This window comes from Pongo abelii, chromosome X (assembly GCF_028885655.2).
Source record: "Pongo abelii isolate AG06213 chromosome X, NHGRI_mPonAbe1-v2.0_pri, whole genome shotgun sequence".
Taxonomy (NCBI): domain Eukaryota; kingdom Metazoa; phylum Chordata; class Mammalia; order Primates; family Hominidae; genus Pongo; species Pongo abelii.
The window spans coordinates 50,143,718-50,164,513 of NC_072008.2; the positions used below are offsets into that span (position 1 = coordinate 50,143,718).

Here is a 20,796-nt window from a genome sequence, read left to right on the forward strand (position 1 = left end):
TTTTTAAATGTCATTATGAACTCATGTATTTTATATATTTGATGCTTCATGAACTGCAGCATCTTTAATTGTCCCAATATAGGCAAGTGAGAACCCTTTCATAATGGTTCCTGTGTTCTTTTGGCATAACTCCATTACTCTTTGATATCTCATTTGCTTTCTAGCAAACCAAGACGTTCCAGATTCATTTTGTATTTTTCCTGTTACAGACCTGGAAACCATCATTTCTCCAAGGAGGATTGGCTCCTTTTGGTAGGAAATGATATGTAGAGACCACTCTGCTATGTCTTTTCAGTGGACAGAACTAGAAAATATGTACTTTTTAGAAAAAGAAAAATAAATTATAAGTTCACGTGGATATTTGTATTCTAAAAGTAAGACTATAGAGTTTTTGTCTTTTTAAATTTTATAACTGCATGATTTTACTTACTTTATGTTAAAAATCTTGATTCCTGACAACATTATCATAATTACTTATTTGTTTTATCCTACAACATACATTTAGCAGTTTCAAAATAATAATACCAATAATACTACTAGAAAAATACGACTGACCACAGTTCCTTTCTTCTTTGGGGTATATCCCATGGGAGATATATAGTCAGAACATTGTTTCTAAGTTACTTGAAATAAACATTTTCTTTGTGTGGTTATACCATCAATTTGCTACACAGTTAGGGTCATTTGATTCAGTTTGCTTTTAGAGATATTTTTTTCTTTTTAATTGACAGGATTCTAAAGTCAAAGCTGTAAAACAAGGGACTTTAAAAACATCTCATTTTCTTGCCTATTCCCTCCACCCTATTTCCTCCTTCCCCCATAAGTAACCATTTAAGTTAATTTACATTCCATTGTACCATTTATTTCTAAGATGTAAGTAAATGTTTCTGTAAATATTTGTATTTCCCCAACTTTCTTACCCAAAAGGTAGCATACTATATACAATGATCTGTACTTGGTTTGTCCACTTAACAATATATTCCAGCTGTTAATCCTAATCTCACTATATAGAAATCTGTCTCATTCCATAGTACTTCATTTCATGGCTCCACTACAATTTATTCAACTACTCCCTTAGTGGTGGACATTTATTTTCCTCCAGTCTTTTATTATTACACATAGTGCTGCAATGAATGACCTTGTGCATATGTCATTTTGTATCTTTGGGTTAGATTCCTAGAAGTGAGATTACTGGGTCAAATAGTGAACACACATGTAATTGTGGAGACATTGCTGAATTTCCTTCTATTGAGGTTATATAATTTCATTTGTATTGCTTTTTGTGGTTTTAAAAGGATTAATATTTTGAAAAAGAATTAAAAGTGTGATTAAGATTTTTATCTGCCAATTTGGGTGCAATATACCCTTCCCCACTCTTCAAGCTTGAAAGAGGCATTCAGGACAAGCACAAGAAGTCAGATTCCACACTTCGGTGAGTAAAATTGCAGAATGTGTTATTCGTGCTGCTTCTTTCTAAGCTCAGGCCCAGGGCCAGCTATATCCCACAGGGCTAACTCCGGCACTGGACACAGATTTGGGGATTCCAGGGTTTTCCTAAAAGGCAGGGGCAAGGTAGATAGGCAGTTTGCCAGGTGTTGTGCCAGCATGCAGGAGGCTGATACAGAGCCCATGTAATGCAGATAGGCAGAGAATCAAAAGTATAAGTCAAATGGGGCATCATTCTGAAGGGGTACAGTCAGAGGTACTGAAGACTGAGGGATGCTAAGAAACAGACTAGCTGGGGGCACTATGTGGTGAAAACTGGGGAAATAGCTGGTCATGGTATGATGCAGTATAATCTACATAATTGCTGTCATCCCTTACAACCTTGACTTTGCTGTCTCTTTGAGCCTTTCCTTTCTTTCAGCCAGAGAAGGGCTTGGGCCATTGGAATCACATGGGTGCAGGCTACCTAGGGCTAGATGTGTGCTTGAAGAAAGGCTTAGGCTCCTCCATTCCCTGCCCCTTCGACACCACTAGCCTTGCTTCTTCCCTCTGTAGGGCTGGAATCTCCTGGAAGCCTGTGGTAGATCCTGATGACCCCATTCCTCAGTTCCCTGATTGCTGGTGTGGCTACAGGAGTACAGGATGCAAGGCCTAGTCCTGCTGCAATGGTAGTAGGGGTTGCTGAGCTGACTCCCTTGGTAATCATGAATGGGCCAGCAGCATGGCTATTCCTAAGCAGCTGGGCATGGTCCAAATGGATGGGAGGAGCCTACCGGATCAACTTTTAGACCTAGGGGCCCTGGTGCTAAATGGATTTGCTCTTTCCCTTTTCTTTACCCGCATGAAGACTTGCAGGCCACTAGTGAGACATCAGTGGCCTGGAAAAAGTAGGCATCAGACATCTCATTGTTGAAATTAGGTATATTCTGAATAGGAAGAGGCACAGAAGCAAAAAGTAAGCGCAGGCAAATTGAAGGTACTTAAGGTTTTTGTGCCTCAGTTTCCTCATCTGTATAGTGAGAATAATATTAGTACCTACCCCATCAGGGTGTTATAAGACACTTATAAAACACTGCCTGGCATATCATAAGCAATTAATAAATGTTAGTTACTATTATTATGATTTGATTACAATTATTGTATGTAAACCATAAATCATTTCATGTCATTTCCTTGCTTAAAACCTTTCAAATGATTCTCATTGCAATTGAGACAATATTCAAATTCTATATAATTGTCTACAAAGCTCCAGGTAATCTGGCCCCTGCCTGCACCTCTATCTTCATCCTCCACTTATGCCACTCTCCTCATTCTTGGTCACTAAGCTCAAGCCCTTCTGGCCTTATTTTCGTTTGTTGAAATCATCAAGCCCCCCCTTTTTTTTTGTCTCAGGCCCTTTTCCCTTGCTCTATACTTTTATAATCAGGAAAAAAACTTTTTCACAAATACGACACCAAAATTCAGGATCCATAAATAAAAGTTTCAGAAACTTGTTTACATAATAATCTTAAACATCATATGGTAAAAAATAAAGTAAAATACAACAGCCCATGATAAATGGGAAAAACATATATGTACACTAGACTCTGACACACAATGGCTAGTAGTTAAGAGCCCAAACTCTTGGGTGTCTCTCAATCTCTCTGTGCCTCAGTTCCTTCACATGTAAAATGGGGATGATAACAGCACCTACTTCTTAAAATTGTGGTGAGGGTTAAATAATTTAATAGAGCAGCTTTTGGCATACTTCAAGTACCATACAAGTGTTACTTATGATAATGATTAATAAGAAGCCACAAGAAAAATAGGCAAAGGATGTTAATAGGCAGTTTGCAAAAAAGGTAATACAAAATGATCAATAAACATATGAAAATATGGTTGATTTCATGCATGATGAAAAAGATACATTTGTTCATTTTACAAATATTTAAATATGTATTAACTCCCAAGAAGGCATTGGGAATAGAATAGGAAACATTTTACTCTCATGGAGTTTATATTGATTATGTGTGTGTGTGTAATATATAATATATCATGTGGTGGTGATTTAACATATCATGTGGTGATGGTATTTAAGGGAAGAGCTTTCCAAAAAAAAAGAAGAAGAAAAGAAGAAACAATAAGGACATAGGCCTGGAAGCAGAAGCCAGCTTAGCTTATTCAAGGAACAGCAATAAATCGAGTTTGTTTGAGGCAATGCTAAGTTGATAGAAAGTGAGGTCTAAGAGTCTAAGGCCAGATTCAGTAGGGCCTTAAAGGCCAGGAAAAGAAAGAACTTGAAACTCCACCAGGAGTGAAAATAGGAAGCCTGCTATCACCTAGGAATATTGTATTCAGCTACATATAACCAGGATCCAAATAACAAAGACTTAAATAGGATGACATTTTGAGCATTACACTGATCTTAAGACACTATTGCCTGTGAGACACTCCAGTATATTATGTGCCACCAAGAAAGAAAAAAAAATGCTGCCAAATATAATCATAAATTGTCATTTAAAGATTTCAGGGATGTTGAAAATCTTTAAATGATTTTCATTTAAGATGTACCTCTTAGAGTTGACAAAATACGATATATATTTTTTCTTGTGTAATAATAGGTCCAGAAGTGATCAGCTTTTTGGTCTTTCCATCATGATTGGTTGCAAAATGGCTATCAGCTATAGCCTTTAAATCCTCATTTCCACAAAGGAGAAAGAGAAACCAGGAAGGAGGAAAATGCCTTTTAGTCTTTTATGGTAATTTAAGGATCACTTTTTAAAGTCTACCCCAAAAAACTCATTGGAAGTTTTTACTGGCATTGCATTGGGTGTGTAGATCAATTTGGAGAGAACTTCTATATATTACAGTCTAATTTATCTTTCATTTAAAAAATACAGTTGGACCTCCATATCCGTGGGTTCCGAGTCGTGGGATTCAACCAAACACAGATGGAAAATATTCAGGAAAAAAAATGGATGGTTGCATCTGTACCAAACCGGTACAGACTTTTTTTCTCGTCACTATTCCCTAAACCAGGGGTCTCCAACCCGGGGGCCACCTGTTAGGAACCGGGCCGCACAGCAGGAGGTGAGCAGCGGGCGGGCCAGCATTATGGCCTGAGCTCCGCCTCTTGTCAGATCAGCAGGGGCATTAGATTCTCATAGGAGCAGGAACCCTATTGTGAACTGCACATGCGAGGGATCTAAGTTGCACGCGCCTTATGAGAATCTAATGCCTAGTGATCTGAGGTGGCACAGTTTCATCCGGAAACCATCTCCCCGCCCCTGGAGCCCCCCATCCCTTCCCAACCGCCGTTAAAAAAAAAAGTCTTCCACAAAACGGGTCCCTGGTGGTGCCAAAAAGGTTGGGGATCGCTGCCCTAAACAATAGAGTAGGGCAACTATTTACATAGCATCTGCATTGTATCACATATGATACAAAAAGTAACCTAGAGATGATTCAAAGTAACCTAGAGATGATTCAAAGTATATGAGGGGCTGTGTATAGGTTATATGCAAATACTACACAACATTTTATAGCAGGGACCTGAATCTCTATGGATTTTGGTATCCACAGGGGTCCTGGAACCAGTCTCCCACGGATACCGAGGGACAACTGCATGTATAAAACATACTTGTATTTGCATAGACAATTTCTTAAAGGCTAAATGTGAAACTGCTAACAAGTAGTTATCTCAGGGGAATAAAAATGGGTGTGATTGGCGGGGGAGGGAAGAGCTTTAACTTTTCATGTTATGCCTTCTATACCTTGTTATTAAAAAAACACGAATATTGTATATATTATTTTTATAATAATAAACTAGCAACTTTTAAAGTGGAATGTGCATCACCCTGGAGTACAGGAGTTTTAAGGGGATCAATTTCTATATCCTCAAATTTCCTGTGTAGTCTTTTAAAATTGACCTGCCAGAGAACACACTTGGCAGTGTAGGAATCAAGCTGGTTCTCTTTTTCTATCTCCCCTTTCACAATGGTCCTTTTTGCACTTTACAAAAGAAAAAGCATATCTTTTACCTATCCTGAATCTTAACCTGGGTGCACTGCCCTGTGATGTAAAATCCTTGGGGCACAGGAGAGACAATTCCAAACAATGTTGACGATGGTAAACAAACAATTTGCTCTAACAAATGAATGGGGATAAAATCCTTTTGCAACTCTGATGGTTTCCAATTCTTTGCTTCCAGTAGAATTGAAGAAAAAACCTATGAAGTTATCAGCTGATAAATCATGAGAAATAATTTTGAGGATAAATCATTGTGTAATTTCCCCCCATATATCTCCAAAGGAATTCAAAGACTTGCATGCATTGCTAAAACAAAATGTCCATTCCTATTCACTTATTCATATAAATGAGGTTTCTGTGTGCTAACATTTAACCAAACAAAAAATAGGAAGAGAATTGATGCTGAAGCCTATCTCATTCTAGCAAAAAGCAATGTTTATCACCCGTTAATTTTTTTAAAAAAGCCCTATCTACAATGAACTTTTGTTTTATGGTTAATAATTACCTATCAAAATTTGTAATATATTCACAATGTTTTGATCCATTTTATTCTAATACTAATTGTCATGATAATTCAAACAAGAGCAAATTTTTAAACAACACTTAGAGCCTTATAATCAGAGGAACATTTAAAGAGCATTTAAATTGAAAAATATATACACATTTTTGCTGCAGAGAAATACGATAGGATAATCAAAAACATTTCAAGTGTAAAAATAGACAATTATTGAGACAAAATTCTGTTGGAAAAAACAGAATGGAATTAAGAGCTGAGAAAAGGGAAAATGTACAACTTCCAAGTATCAAAGAAGAGCTCAGTTATAAATTTTTAAAACAGATGATGGTGGCTCTCAAGTCACTAAGGTATTTAGGTTTCACCGGATTCATGTGAAATAGTGACATAACAGTTTTATTTTTGAATATTAACATTTGTCACAAATTACATTATTTGTAGCCAATTGACATTTATGATGCAAAATGTCAGACATCAATCCAAAAATGTGTGAAGGAGCATACATTTTTCTTAATATTTTTAGAGAGCATTTTATGTAAACCAATAGTTTTATATAAACATACAAAACATATATGAGGAATTGTCATTTACTCTTTTGCCACCTTGTGGTCAGAGTTGGATTTATCACCCAGGTGCATCTACTGCGAAGGAGAGCTGTCTCTCCTAAGGATAGCCCCAACTGCCTGCATTCTGTCAGATCCTTGTGAGGCAGAGATGGTAACATTTGCCAGGATCTGGGTCCAGAGCCACATAAGGACAAGGCATCTAAAGGTTTTGGTGACACCCTCCACACGTGATTCAAAACAAAAGCATCATGTAATCAGGAAATGAATGTAAGGAAGTACAACAAAGTTCTGATTTTTCCCACGAGGACTACTTAAAAAAAATCAAATGTCAAACTGTTTCTGGTATTTTTTCTTTTTTGATTTTTTGTTTTTGGTGCCTCTTCTAGTGACATAGACTTTCCTTAGTGTGCCTTTTGGGGAAGCCATCCCTGATTTCAGTAGCCCTGGGGTAAGTTGGAGTGCTGTGTCCACAGCTCTTAGTACATCTGGCCCTCGGTCAGTGCAGAATAAACATTTGTTGAGTGAATGGTGACAGAGCCCTCCATTTTCAGAACATGCTGGCCTGGGCAGAGTCCAGGTGGACCTATGGGCTTCTGCAGGAAGTTGATCACTAAATCAACAAGTTACCATGGCTAATCTTCAATGGTAGACAGTCCCAGGTACACAGAGATCTTTAGGTCTTTTTGTTGTCAGTCTGGAGGTGGGATGAGAGTATCCTCCACCCCCTCATCCATGACTTCGGTTGTTTTTAGCAGCAGCAGCAGCAGCAGCAGCAGCAGGATTCCTTCAGTGAGTGTGCTAGTTGCAGTTCCTCTGGTTGCAGGCCACAAAGGGCAGGCATTTATTGAAAGGATGCTGGGGTGCTTCAAGGAATTGAAGCAAGAGCTGACTCAGGAAGGGTAGGGCCCAGGGCGACCCTCAGTTGTATGGGAACCACACATCCTCCTTTCAAGGGCTCCTGATTCTTGAGGACCAACTCCTGCAGCTAACCCTAGGAGGCCTCCCCGTCCCCTCCCTAGAGGAAGGAGCCAGGTGGAGAGCTGATGTCCCGTGCTGACCAAGGAGAATGTTGCTAGGGTATGTATACTCAGGCAGCACAGCCGCACAAGCTAGACAGCATGCACTAGGCTACAGCCAGCCACCACCAGGACTCGGGGACTGGACTCTTCCTAGAACACTTTCTCCTCCGACTCCTGTTCTGATGCCTGCCCTGGCCTGCACTCTCTGGGACCAGCAGCTACAGCCCGACACCCTCGAGCCATGCCCCAGGTCTGAGCCACTTGCTCTGGGCACACTCCTCGTGGGCTTTGGGGTGCTGCTGCCCAGTGCCAGCAGCCCCTTGGCACAGGGGTTCCCAGAGGCCTCTCAGCCTCACGTCCGACCCCCTCTCCCTGCTGGCAGCTCCACAGGCTTCTTTCCACTTCCACCTGCTGCCCACCCCGGGATGCTGCCAGGGCTTAAGGGTCTTGGGACTGTGTCCTGTAGTTTAGGCCCCCTCTCAGCTGTAGGGGAAGTGCTAGCTGTAGGGATGGCCTTGTCGTGCCTCGTCCCTCCAGCTGGCCTTGGAGAGAAGAGGTGGATTGTGCCCTCAGGCTACTCAGTGTCTGCTGGGCCAGGAGGCCGGCTGTCAAGCCATCAACCCACCCGTGGCCTTGGGAGCCCAGGAGGACGCGAGCAGCAGGCCCAGACCCTGCAGAGCGCTGATAAGATGGGCCAGGGACGGGCCTCTCCAGGCCCAGCGGCCTTGGTAGCCCGGCCCCTCCGGAGCTGGGGTCCAGGCCTCCCCAGAACTGCAGCTGGAGCTTCATCCTTTTCGGGAAGGGCAGGACCTGGCGTGGGAGGGGAGACTGGGACGGGGCTAGAGGCAGGCTCGGCCGCCGAAATGATGGCCTGTCACGGCTTCTGCCTGCCCTCCCCAGGACCCCCCTCAGAGGGGACATTTCACAGCCTCAGAAACATTTCTGGACTTGGCACCCGCTCAGCCCCCAGCCCCGCAGTGGCCGAGGGTAGCCTGCATAGACGAGGGGAAGGACGAGGAGAGGGGAGGAGACGATGAAGGGGGTCAGAGCGGCGATTGGAGCCGAGAGCTGGAAGCGCCTTAAAGAGACTGCGCGGTCCCCGCCCCCCTTCCCGCCAGCCTCAATGAATTAGAGCTGTGTTTCCCAAACTTGCCTGATCATAAGCAGCCTCTGGGGCCCTAGTTAGAGATACAGGTTCCGGAGTACCTCCCTTCGAGATTCTGATTCAGTAGGCCTGCGGGTGGAGCCGAGGAATCTGTAATTTTAACACGCTCCCCACGTGATTCTCGTGAACAAGCAAGTTTGGAAAATACTGAATTAAAGGAAACGGGGCCTGGCTGCAGAAGCAGCCTCCACTAGGGGGCTTCGGCGGGAGGATTCCCGGGGGCGTCGCCTGCTTCCGCCGCCGCCTCCTTCAGTGAAAGTCCCTTTTGGGTCCAGCTGCCACAGCCACCGCGCTCCCTCAGGCCGGGCGGGGGACACCCCAGGTCTGCGTGGCCCCCGCGCCGCCACGCCCAGTGGCCGCCCGAGCCCTGCGAGCAGGGGGAGGAGCCGCGGCCAGTGGAGGCGGAGGAGGTAGAGGAGGCGGAGACGGCGGAGACGGCGGAGAAGGCGGAGAGGAAGGTGGAGGCGGAGGCGAAGGTGGAGGGGAAGGCGGAGGCGGCGGGGAAGGTGGAGGCGGCGGGGAAGGTGGACGCCACCGAGAAGGTGGAGACGGCGGGGAAGGTGGACGCCGCCGGGAAGGTGGATACGGCGGAGGGTCCGGGCCGCCGGGCTGAGCTCAAGCTGGAGCCCGAACCCGAGCCAGTCCGGGAGGCGGAGCAGGAGCTGGAGGATGAGAACCCAGCGCGGAGCGGCGGTGGCGGCAACAGCGACGAGGTTCCTACCCCCACCCTTCCCTCCGATCCACCGCGGCCCCCCGATCCCTCTCCGCGTCGCAGTCGTGCGCCGCGCCGCCGACCCCGGCCCCGGCCCCAGACCCGGCTCCGTACCCCGCCGCAGCCTAGGCCCCGGCCCCCGCCCCGGCCCCGGCCCCGGCGCGGCCCTGGGGGCGGATGCCTGGATGTGGATTTTGCCGTGGGGCCACCAGGCTGTTCCCACGTGAACAGCTTTAAGGTGGGAGAGAACTGGAGGCAGGAACTGCGGGTTATCTACCAGTGCTTCGTGTGGTGTGGAACCCCAGAGACCAGGAAAAGCAAGGCAAAGTCGTGCATCTGCCATGTGTGTGGCACCCATCTGAACAGACTCCACTCTTGCCTTTCCTGTGTCTTCTTTGGCTGCTTCACGGAGAAACACATTCACGAGCACGCAGAGACGAAACAACACAACTTAGCCGTAGACCTGTATTACGGAGGTATATACTGCTTTATGTGTAAGGACTATGTATATGACAAAGACATTGAGCAAATTGCCAAAGAAGAGCAAGGAGAAGCTTTGAAATTACAAGCCTCCACCTCAACAGAGGTTTCTCACCAGCAGTGTTCAGTGCCAGGCCTTGGTGAGAAATTCCCAACCTGGGAAACAACCAAACCAGAATTAGAACTGCTGGGGCACAACCCGAGGAGAAGAAGAATCACCTCCAGCTTTACGATCGGTTTAAGAGGACTCATTAATCTTGGCAACACGTGCTTTATGAACTGCATTGTCCAGGCCCTCACCCACACGCCGATACTGAGAGATTTCTTTCTCTCTGACAGGCACCGATGTGAGATGCCGAGTCCCGAGTTGTGTCTGGTCTGTGAGATGTCGTCGCTGTTTCGGGAGTTGTATTCTGGAAACCCGTCTCCTCATGTGCCCTATAAGTTACTGCACCTGGTGTGGATACATGCCCGCCATTTAGCAGGGTACAGGCAACAGGATGCCCACGAGTTCCTCATTGCAGCGTTAGATGTCCTGCACAGGCACTGCAAAGGTGATGATGTCGGGAAGGCGGCCAACAATCCCAACCACTGTAACTGCATCATAGACCAAATCTTCACGGGTGGCCTGCAGTCTGATGTCACCTGTCAAGCCTGCCATGGCGTCTCCACCACAATAGACCCATGCTGGGACATTAGTTTGGACTTGCCTGGCTCTTGCACCTCCTTCTGGCCCATGAGCCCAGGGAGGGAGAGCAGTGTGAACGGGGAAAGCCACATACCAGGAATCACCACCCTCACAGACTGCTTGCGGAGGTTTACGAGGCCAGAGCACTTAGGAAGCAGTGCCAAAATCAAATGTGGTAGTTGCCAAAGCTACCAGGAATCTACCAAACAGCTCACAATGAATAAATTACCTGTCGTTGCCTGTTTTCATTTCAAACGGTTTGAACATTCAGCCAAACAGAGGCGCAAGATCACTACATACATTTCCTTTCCTCTGGAGCTGGATATGACACCGTTTATGGCCTCAAGTAAAGAGAGCAGAATGAATGGACAATTGCAGCTGCCAACCAATAGTGGAAACAACGAAAATAAGTATTCCTTGTTTGCTGTGGTTAATCACCAAGGAACCTTGGAGAGTGGCCACTATACCAGCTTCATCCGGCACCACAAGGACCAGTGGTTCAAGTGTGATGATGCCGTCATCACTAAGGCCAGTATTAAGGACGTACTGGACAGTGAAGGGTATTTACTGTTCTATCACAAACAGGTGCTAGAACATGAGTCAGAAAAAGTGAAAGAAATGAACACACAAGCCTACTGAAGTGACAGACAGACCTACCCGCAATGGAAGATGACGACACCAATACTACAACTGGCATCGAGATCTAAAGGACCTACTTGACCATGGCCCATGGGCCTGACAGAGTAAGAATTGAACAGTACCCAGTGTCCAAAAGGTCCTGATTGGAAGAGAAATAGAAGGGGAGGGAGAAGAGGCTCTAGTCTAAGCAGTTGATGAAAGGGAAATTAAATGGTAGAAACACTCTGGGTGAGGAAGGCAGGAGCAGGTAAATGCTGACACTGGTACATATCCTATATTCCTCCAAAAGATTGTGTGGGAAAGTGTGGGGGGGAGGGGGGTGGTGGGGGGGTGTGTGCCCTTGTAACCGTAAAACATCTTTCTCCATGGGTGTTTCAGCTTCAATTGACCAATCACATAACAGTTATATGTTTGGGGGGAAAAAGAAAAGTTTCTAAAAAATGTAGCCCATTACATATATGGGTATGAAAGCAGAAAAGTGGAGGAGGCAGGGATATCATTGACAAACACCTTTGCCAGTTTCTTTGTATTCGTGATTTTTTGTGCTATTAAATGCAGTATTAAAACAAGAAAAGCCCACCTGGGCTAGTGAAAGGAGAGGAAATAAGGGGGCTTGTATAAGGGGAGCAGTCGCTCCAAAAGTAGAGAAGACAAGAAATGCTGTAAGATAAGCAACCAACGCAGACAGGCCTCAGCTAAGAGTATAGTGTGTGTGTGTGTTTAAAAAAAAAAAAAAAAAAAAAAAAAAAAAAGCTGTATGATATACTTGAGCAAATCAATGAACCTCTTTGCGATTGTTTTATCATCTGTAAAATGCAGATAATTCCTACCTTAAAGGGTTATTGTTAAAGATTAAATGATATAAAAATGTGTCAAAGTATAAAGTAAAAGGCTTGGAACTTTGTAGGGACTCAGTAAACGTTTGTTGGATCCAAACCTGAAACTTCTTTGGACCAGGCCCAGAATGCATCAGAGGTGGGGGTCAGTTCCGCCTGAGACCCCTGGACAGAAGGGACACACATCATGTCACATACAGTCACACACACATTCTCCACAACTCCCTCCCCAATGCTGTCTATTTAGAGTACCAAGACAATGAACTCCACTTTTGTCCCTTGTGTGCAGGGCATCACAGTGGGTGCCACCTGGGATTGGGGGTGGAAAGGACCACAGCTGTCCCATAAGGTCATTATTCTGTCCTTTTGGAGGACAGTCGTGTTGCTTTCATGATTCAGATCCCAGTGATGGGACTGTCATGGCCAGTAGGCTGCCAGGCTTGCACATGAGGGAATTTGGTGGTCTTCGTCTTCTAAAAACATTATGGGTTCAGTTGCTATGTTTACTCAGAGGCACAGATCAGTAGAAAGACTGTTTTCCAAAGTTCACTGGCCCATCAGCCCAGGGATATTGATAGAGTGGCTTGTTGGCCCCTTCCCTGATACTGACAGAGGGCAGAGCAGCCTGCAGAGAGCTAAGCCGAAACAGATGGGATGAACCCAGGATGGGGTAAGCACTATGAGTCCTTCTCTCATCAGCATCAGGTACAAAAGTAATTATTACCTAGATAATCCTGGAGGGAAATTGAACACATATCAGATCCATGGGGCTTGGATCCACTGGCTCTGGTAAAAGGCTGGGCTCCCCATTGCTTCCCAAGTCTACTTCATGGTCAACTCATTTGGAAATATATGTTTATTTACGTGGCTGTGGGTGCATCACAACTAGCTCATAGGCTTTTTTAGGACAGGAGTTGTGTCTGCTCTTGTACCTTGGGATGCATTCTCATTCCCTTAGCTCCTGTCACATGGTAAGTAGGTATTCAAAACATTTACTGAATGAATGAATGGATGGATGAGTTAATAAACCAATACACCTTCCTTTCATAACCAAGATTTCATTAACACCTAGGGTTCATAATTTTCAGGAGAAAATGTAAAAAGTTGTTATTTTTGGTGTCTTGTAGGATGGGGGAGATCAAGAGATGGGTGTATTTGGATGGCACTTGGCAACTTCGTGCAGGGTGTCTGACTACCTTTTGGGATGGGTCTGGTATCCCTACCTGGAAGAACACAGCCATGTCCTCATTCTTCATCTCTGCCAGGGGAAGAGTCCAGGCAGGTCTGTGCCACCAGATCCTGACTGCTTGCACAGAAACTGACCTTTAAAAATTTTAAACATTTTTATTTGGAAATCATTTCAAATTTACAGAAAAGTTACAAAAAATAGTATAAACAGCATCTGTATGCTCTTTACCAGATTTACCTGTTGGGAAATTTTACCTCATTTGTATTATCATTTGCACATGTGCACTCTTTTATAAATGGGGGTGTGTATTTTTTGAACGATATGAAGATAAATTAATTACATATATCATGGCCCTTCATGCCTAAATACGTCAGTGTGCATTTCCTAAGAATAGGCATATTCCCCACATCACTACAGTAGAGCTTCAGAAAATTTAACATTGATACATTACGTTAATCTACCATTTGTATTCCAATTTTGTCTGTTGACCCAGTAATGTCCATTATAGCATTTTCCCACTCTATTGCAGGATCTGGTCTAGGGTGAAGTATTGCATTTAGTTGTCATCTCTCTTTAGCCTCCTTTAATCTGGAACATTTCCACAACCTTTCTTCATCTTGTATGGCATTCACATTTTTAATAGCACATTCCTCATTTTGGGTTTGTCTGATGCAGAAAACGCTTTTAAATACCCTGCACTCAACAATAGTTCTAAGAGGAACTCACTGAGAGCTATGAATGGCAAGAGATTGCTGAACCTGACCTCCCTGTCTCGGCTGGTGGAAGGCACAGACCACCAGGGGGAGCAGCTGTGCTGGGCACTTTCTAATTGAACCTCATGCCTCCTATATCTGGAAAACAGCATTGTCCCTTAGCAACAGGGCAGCCATTCAAGGCCAGTCCTATGCCCCTACCAGTGACTAACCCCCAAATTGAGCAATGGAATGTAACAGCAGCTACAGCCTGCCTTCAGATCATACCATCGTGGAACCCAAGGCATCATGTATTCAGCAGGTATGTGTTAACCTTGAGCTCAAACTGAGATCCAGGCATGTTTGAGAATGTCTGGCACGTGGTCAGGCACCTCCACGATTAGGGCCTTTAGGGGTATCAGGAAGTAGCACCCTTGGCACCTTCACCAACATTCCCATGGTGAGCACAAATACAGCAGTGGCAGGGTTGGGGAGGGAAGGGGTAACTAGTTCTCAAACAGGTTTATGGTCGGAGTACACAAAGATACGGGCCCAGAATAAGTAAGAAAGAACATGGGAGATGGTGAAAACGGATTGATTTGTAATCTACTGGGGACTTGCAGACACAATTGGGTTATTTTTCATGTGGGCTGGAGTTCCTAGATGAGCAGATGGGACAAGAACCGGTGAAATTTAAGCTAATTCTTTTTTTTTTTTTTTTTTTTTTTTTTGAGACAGAGTCTTGCTCTGTCACCCAGGCTGGAGTGCAGTGCAATGGCGCGATCTCGGCTCACCACAACCTCCGCCTCCTAGGTTCAAGCAATTCTCCTGCCTCAGCCTACCGAGTAGCTGGGATTACAGGCGCCCACCACCACGCCCAGCTAATTTTTTGTATTTTTAGTAGAGACAGGGTTTTGCCATGTTGGCCAGGCTGGTCTCGAACTCCTGACTTCAGGTGATCCACCTGCCTTGGCCTCCCAAAGTGCTGGGATTACAGGTGTGAGCCACTGCGCCCAGCTAAGCTAATTCTTTAGCAGAGACTTCGTTTACATCCGCATACTGTTAGGACTGGGAGACTTGGTTCGTATGTAGGTTTGTGATCTGGACTCAGAAGGGCACAGGTGAAATATAGGTGCTCACAACTGGGGGCATTAACCACCCATAGAGTTCAGAACCATGCACCAAACAATGAGATACTGCCCTGTCACCCATTACACATTCCTTCCCACAATTTCGTGGCATAATTTGATTAGAAATCCGGGGCCCTGCCATTTACCATTTCTTGGAGTAGCCAGATGCTAAAACTGACTCTGGCCTGCAGGTCACGTTGGTAACTGTCTCACTTATTCACTGTCTACAGGGAATTCTGATCAGGGACACCATCAGCCAAAAGGCCTTTTTCCAGTCAAGAAACAGAGTGGCCCCACGCAACTCTTACTTTCAAATGTAGTAGACCTGGTGCCAGAAACCTGTGTTTCCTCCAAATGTATGTTTCACACCCAGAAACAAAGGCCCAGATCCTCTGAAAGTATGTAGCCCAGCACTCACCACAGTGTGTCATTACACACTTGCTCTGCAGGTGACCCAGTGCCATTTTTAAACTCATATTGAAGTATATCAAATATACAGGAAAAGTGCACATATCATATATAACTTGATGAATTTCTACAAAGTAAACATATCCCTGTAAACAGCATCCAGATCAAGAAACAAAACATTCCCCAGAACTCAAAGACACCTATCCTAACTTCTTTCACTGTAGATTAGTGTTGTCTGTCTTTAGACCTTCTCTAAATGCAATTGTTCAGCATGTACTCTTTTATGTCTGGCTTCTTTTGTTCGATAGTCATTTTATGAACTTCAGACCTCGAGTCTTTTTTTTTTTAAAGTAATACCCTCTCGGAGAGGAGAGAGTGGGCTGGCCTCTGTGAAATGAGATCAGCCTGAAGTCTTTTTGTCAAGAAAAATTAGGAGGAACTTCATTATTTCTGTCTAATGAACTAAGAGTAGGAATCCCTACTCGTCCCTGTGATTTATTTGTTTATTTATTTATTTATTTATTTATTTATTTATTTTCTTTTGAAATGGGGTCTCACTCTGTCACCCAGGCTGGAGTGCAATGGTACAATCATGCAGTGTCGACCTCCTGGGCTCAAACAATCCTCCCACCTCAGCCTCCTGATATTGAATCAATTCAGAGGGACTCAGGCCATTGCAAAGTTGTGTCTTTGCCTTGAGAATGTCTATAATCTCACTCAGGTACAAGAAAGTGTCTCAAGAGTGTCTGTAATATCACTCAGGTAAAAGAAAATGGTGGATGGAAAATAACCTTCCAAAGAAGCTTGGGTTAATTTAAGCACCCAAGAAATGTTAATCTTGGGCAACACTTCAGCCTTGTTCCAGTAGCTCCTGAATACAATATTCTGGTAATTTCTCAAACTTTAATATGCATCAGAGGTCTTCATGTACCAAGAGGGCTCATTAACACACAGATTGCTGGGTCCCACCCCCAGAGTTTCTGGTTCAGTAGATCTGGGATGGGGGCTTGAGAATTTGCATTTCTAACACATCCCCAGGTGATGCCCATACTCGTGGTTCTGGGACCACACTTTGAGAACCACTGATCTATTCGTTATCTTACCTTCCTGGAGTCCAAGGAGTCTATGAAGATGGCCCAGGGAGCACCTTGGAGAGCACTGCAGGGAGCAAGGAAAATAAGTTGGTGAGATCAGAACTCTCAACCTCACTTCAACCAGAGAAGCTCTCCTCTTATTTGTTTGGTATTTGGGGGTTCCAGGTAATACTTGCAGAAAGGGTTCTGCTACTAAAATATTTTAAAGTTGAAACTCACTGTGGTAAGAAATTTTAGACCCCAGGGTAATGATATACTTAAACGACATGGTGGTGTGTCTGGAAAGTAATCCAGCCTGCTACAGAGGCCTGGCCTCATGTGCACTCACAATCTAGATGGTCCTGAGGGGAGACTTAATTTCTTTAGAACTTAAAGAAGTGGATATTTGTGAGGATGGAAATGATAAGGAAGAATGCTTAATTATAAAAAGGTGCCAAATTGTGTGTATAAAACATGGTTTCTTCTGGCAACACAGCACACTAAGATGATATGACTAGTGCCTCGTTCCCACTACAAACATAGATTAACACTAGATCAACTAGAACAAAAATTTACATTTCTAGCTGAGCTTTAAAAAATAAAAATCAAAATCTCTAGGGAAACAAAAGGAAAAACAAAAGGCAGTGTAGTAGTTGTAAACAGACACTGCAGTGTCCTGTGTGGTATTGGTTCCAGATATCAGGCCCTGAGGGCTAGGGACTTGGAGCTGGGAGTCCAATACCCATCCAGGTGCTGACAACACAGCTTCAGGTCCACCACAGGCAGAGGAGCTACAGCTGAAACCTCTGGGTAAAGCCTTTAGTAGCTTCTCTTGTCCATTAAAAGGGGGTTGGAGAATAAACAATGAAAGGGCTTATGTTGTCTCTGGAACCACAAGGAGAAATAAAAATCCCAGGCCTATGTTCTATGTGGATGTGGGGTCAAAATTTACTGTGTGGTATGGGAACCACAGGCTGAAAAATTAAAAGTTGAGACAGAACCATTGAAACCTATAGAATCTCAGCAAAAGCAAATGCAATACATTTTTATGATCCAGGGTAATGGAACCCCACAGAAAAAGAAAGGATCTGCTGAAGATGGGCTCAGAAATAAGCAACAATAAAAATCAAGTCCTTGCGTGTAAATGATACGCCATGAAGGAGAGTCACCAGTTGCCATAAGGAGAATTAGTACCCCCAAGAAATACTGCTGAGAAGAACTGCTACTCTTTTTTTGAGAGTGAAATGAGGAAATTTTCAGGGAAAAAAAACAAAACTAAACTAAGAAAATTTAGCAATAATAGCCTCTCACAAGAATAACTACCACAAGAGATACTTCAGGAAGGAGGAACTTGAAAGTAGAGAGAAGGGGTGAATCAGAGGCAAGGAACAGTGAACAAAAATTGTAAACGTGTGGAAATCTAAATAAGCATTAATTATATAAGGCAATAATAATGGTAAAGAATATGGGAGTATAAAAACAAGCTGGCACTAAAAACACAGAAGCACACAAAAACATGTAGGACACACTCCATAAATATGTGCAACTATTATGTATTCATAAAAAGAAAAATAAATAAACATGTAAGACAGCATATTTAAAGCATTCTAAGGTGGTTGTATTGTTTGGAAAGACAGTAGGGATATTGCCTGAATTTAGACCTTGTTAAGTCAAGTATGAATGTTTAACCATTTAAGAGTATGGACTTCTAGGTTCTGGCAATGGCAGAATTAGTTATTTGATTTGACTTTATTATTGAATTAATGAAGACATGCTGAATAAAATATTTCAAAACTACTTTAAAAGCACTGAAGAGCTGAGAGGACAAAGGAAAACTTCCAGGCCAACTTTTGGATGACAGCTGCAACCAAACAGGTAAACAGAATATAGAGGCATCAAAGCCAATTTGATTTAAGGGCATTTGCCTACACTGCCCACCTGAGCTTTGATTCAATGGCCACACAGGGTTGGGGGAAAGAAGGCAAGGCTCAAGATCAACCCAAGGTAGGAATTTAATAGGGAACCCTCTCCACATTAACCTGAGACCCCAAGGGACTATCTCTGCAGCCTGAGGGCCATCCAGAACTAAGCCTATTATAGATTTAGTTATAATAGGAGCTTCTGTTCCCAATAATCCCTGAGAACTATACAGAAGGCTGCCTTGGTGCTAAGTAGAGCTCTCTTGCTAAAAAATAAAGGGTTAAAAAGAAGGCTACCAAATCTATTCCTGAGAAGATGAGGCCACACTCCAGCCCTCAGACAGATTGACTCCCCTATTATCCATGGCCTGGGTCAGCTACAGAACTTCAAACCATGAACTTAGTTGTGGGTGGCTGCCAGACAGGTAGCACTCCAAGGTGCTCAGTAGAAACAAATACAAAATCTCTGGAGGAGAATAAATCCATCTCAGGCCTCAGGGAACCGCCACAAATGAATTGTCACGGGCAGTGATCAGAAAGCAGGCTAAAATAGTCAGTTGCATAATGAAACAATGTAACTTGACTTAGAACCAGCAGGGAAAGGAAACAACAAAAACAAACTTGCACAGGCTTCATATCACAGAGTTATTAGACACATTTTAAAATGACCATGTGTTCTATGTTTAAAGAAACAGATTATTAATCTGAAAATATCTGCAGAGAAGAGGAACCCATAAAAAGTGACATGGAATATTGTGGGGAAAAGAGGGGGAAAAACTTCTAAAAGTGAAGAAATGAAAATATGGGATAGAGAGGAGAGATGTGGAGGATGTAATGAGGAAATCTAGCATACATTGATTACAATATGAGAGGAAAATAATATGACTATGAAATACTGTTACTATTAGTATTCTTAATATTCAATAATTCAAAAGTTGACAATGTTAATATTAAATAATAATAATGGTTGAGAATTTTAATAGACCTAATGAAAGAAATCAATCCACACATTTAAGAAGCCCAATAAATCCCAAGTAGGATAAATAAAAAGAAATCTACACCCAGATACTGCAGAAAAACAAAGAGAAAGAGAAAATGGAGCCAGGGGAAATATGAGAGCTCATTTCATGGGAATAGCAATTAGACTGACAGCTGACTTCTCAACAATCAGAAAATAATGAAATGATCTTCAATTTGATTATTGTTAACTTAGCATTCTATACTCAGCAAAAATATTTATAAAGGATGAGAGTAAAATAGAGACATTTTCAGGCAAACATTGAGATAATTCTTCATCAGCAGGTCCTCACTAAGGGAAATTCAGTAAAAAGCAGAAGGAAAATTATCCCAAGTAGAAGGTCTGTGATGGGTGAAAGAATGAAAAGTAAAGATGATGGTAAACATGTGGACAAATGCAAATAAACACTGAAGTATAAAACAATCACAATCATTGCTAGTGGGATTTGCAAAAGCAATGGAGAGTTGAAATACAAGATATTAGCATATGAGTTTTAAGTTATTGAGTTATCTAAAAGAAGGGTAAAGGAATTTTTTTTCAAATTTTAGACTTTTGTAAGTAAATTATGCATATTGTTATTTCTGAAGTAGCCATTAAAAAATAGAAACAGAGGGCACAATGTCCTAACTTACACACTAGCGGGGGGGGGGGCAACAGAATGATAAAAAGAGATATATAACTTCCAAGCCACCAAAGGATAAAATGGGGTTAAACTCCATCAATCAAATTGAAGGCAGGAAAGAAGAGGAAAAATAAAGAAGCATTGAAAAATTAGAGTAACTCAAGGGTTGAAGAAAAGTCATAATGTAAATTAGAAAATACTTAGAACTGAATGATAGTAGTATAGATATAAAAGTTGTGAGATAGAACTAAAGCAGAACTTAAAGGGAGCAGTATGGCCTTGAATTTTTTTTATTAAAAAGCAAGTTAAAATTTAATGATTTAAACATCTAATTAAAGAAGTTAGAAAACCAACAACAAATTAAGCCTAATGGAAGTAGGTATAATCTACATAAGATCACAAATTGATAAAATAGAAAACAGAAGGTGAGGCCCAGCACTTTGGGAGGCTGATGCCTCACTCGAGTTCAGGAGTTTGAGACCAGCCTGGCCAACATGGCAAAACCCCATCTCTACTAAAAATACACATACAAAAAAAATTAGCCAGGTATGGTGGTGGGCACCTGTAATCCCAGCTCGGGAGGCTACCTGATACAAACTGTTCTAGGAAATGTAAAACGAGGAAATACTTCCACATCATTTTATGCAATTAGTATATAATCTTTACATCAAAACT

General features: G+C 43.0%; 1 protein-coding gene across 1 annotated transcript; it reads left to right on the top strand.

Annotated features, from left to right (window-relative positions):
* The first annotated feature begins 8,583 nt into the window (after positions 1-8,583).
* Positions 8,584-12,170, top strand: USP27X (ubiquitin specific peptidase 27 X-linked). Its single transcript, XM_054544175.2, has 2 exons — positions 8,584-8,592; positions 8,910-12,170. Exons 1-2 carry the CDS (start codon positions 8,584-8,586, stop codon positions 11,232-11,234), a joined length of 2,334 nt encoding a protein of 777 aa, XP_054400150.1. The 3' UTR covers positions 11,235-12,170.
* The last annotated feature ends 8,626 nt before the right edge of the window (positions 12,171-20,796 follow it).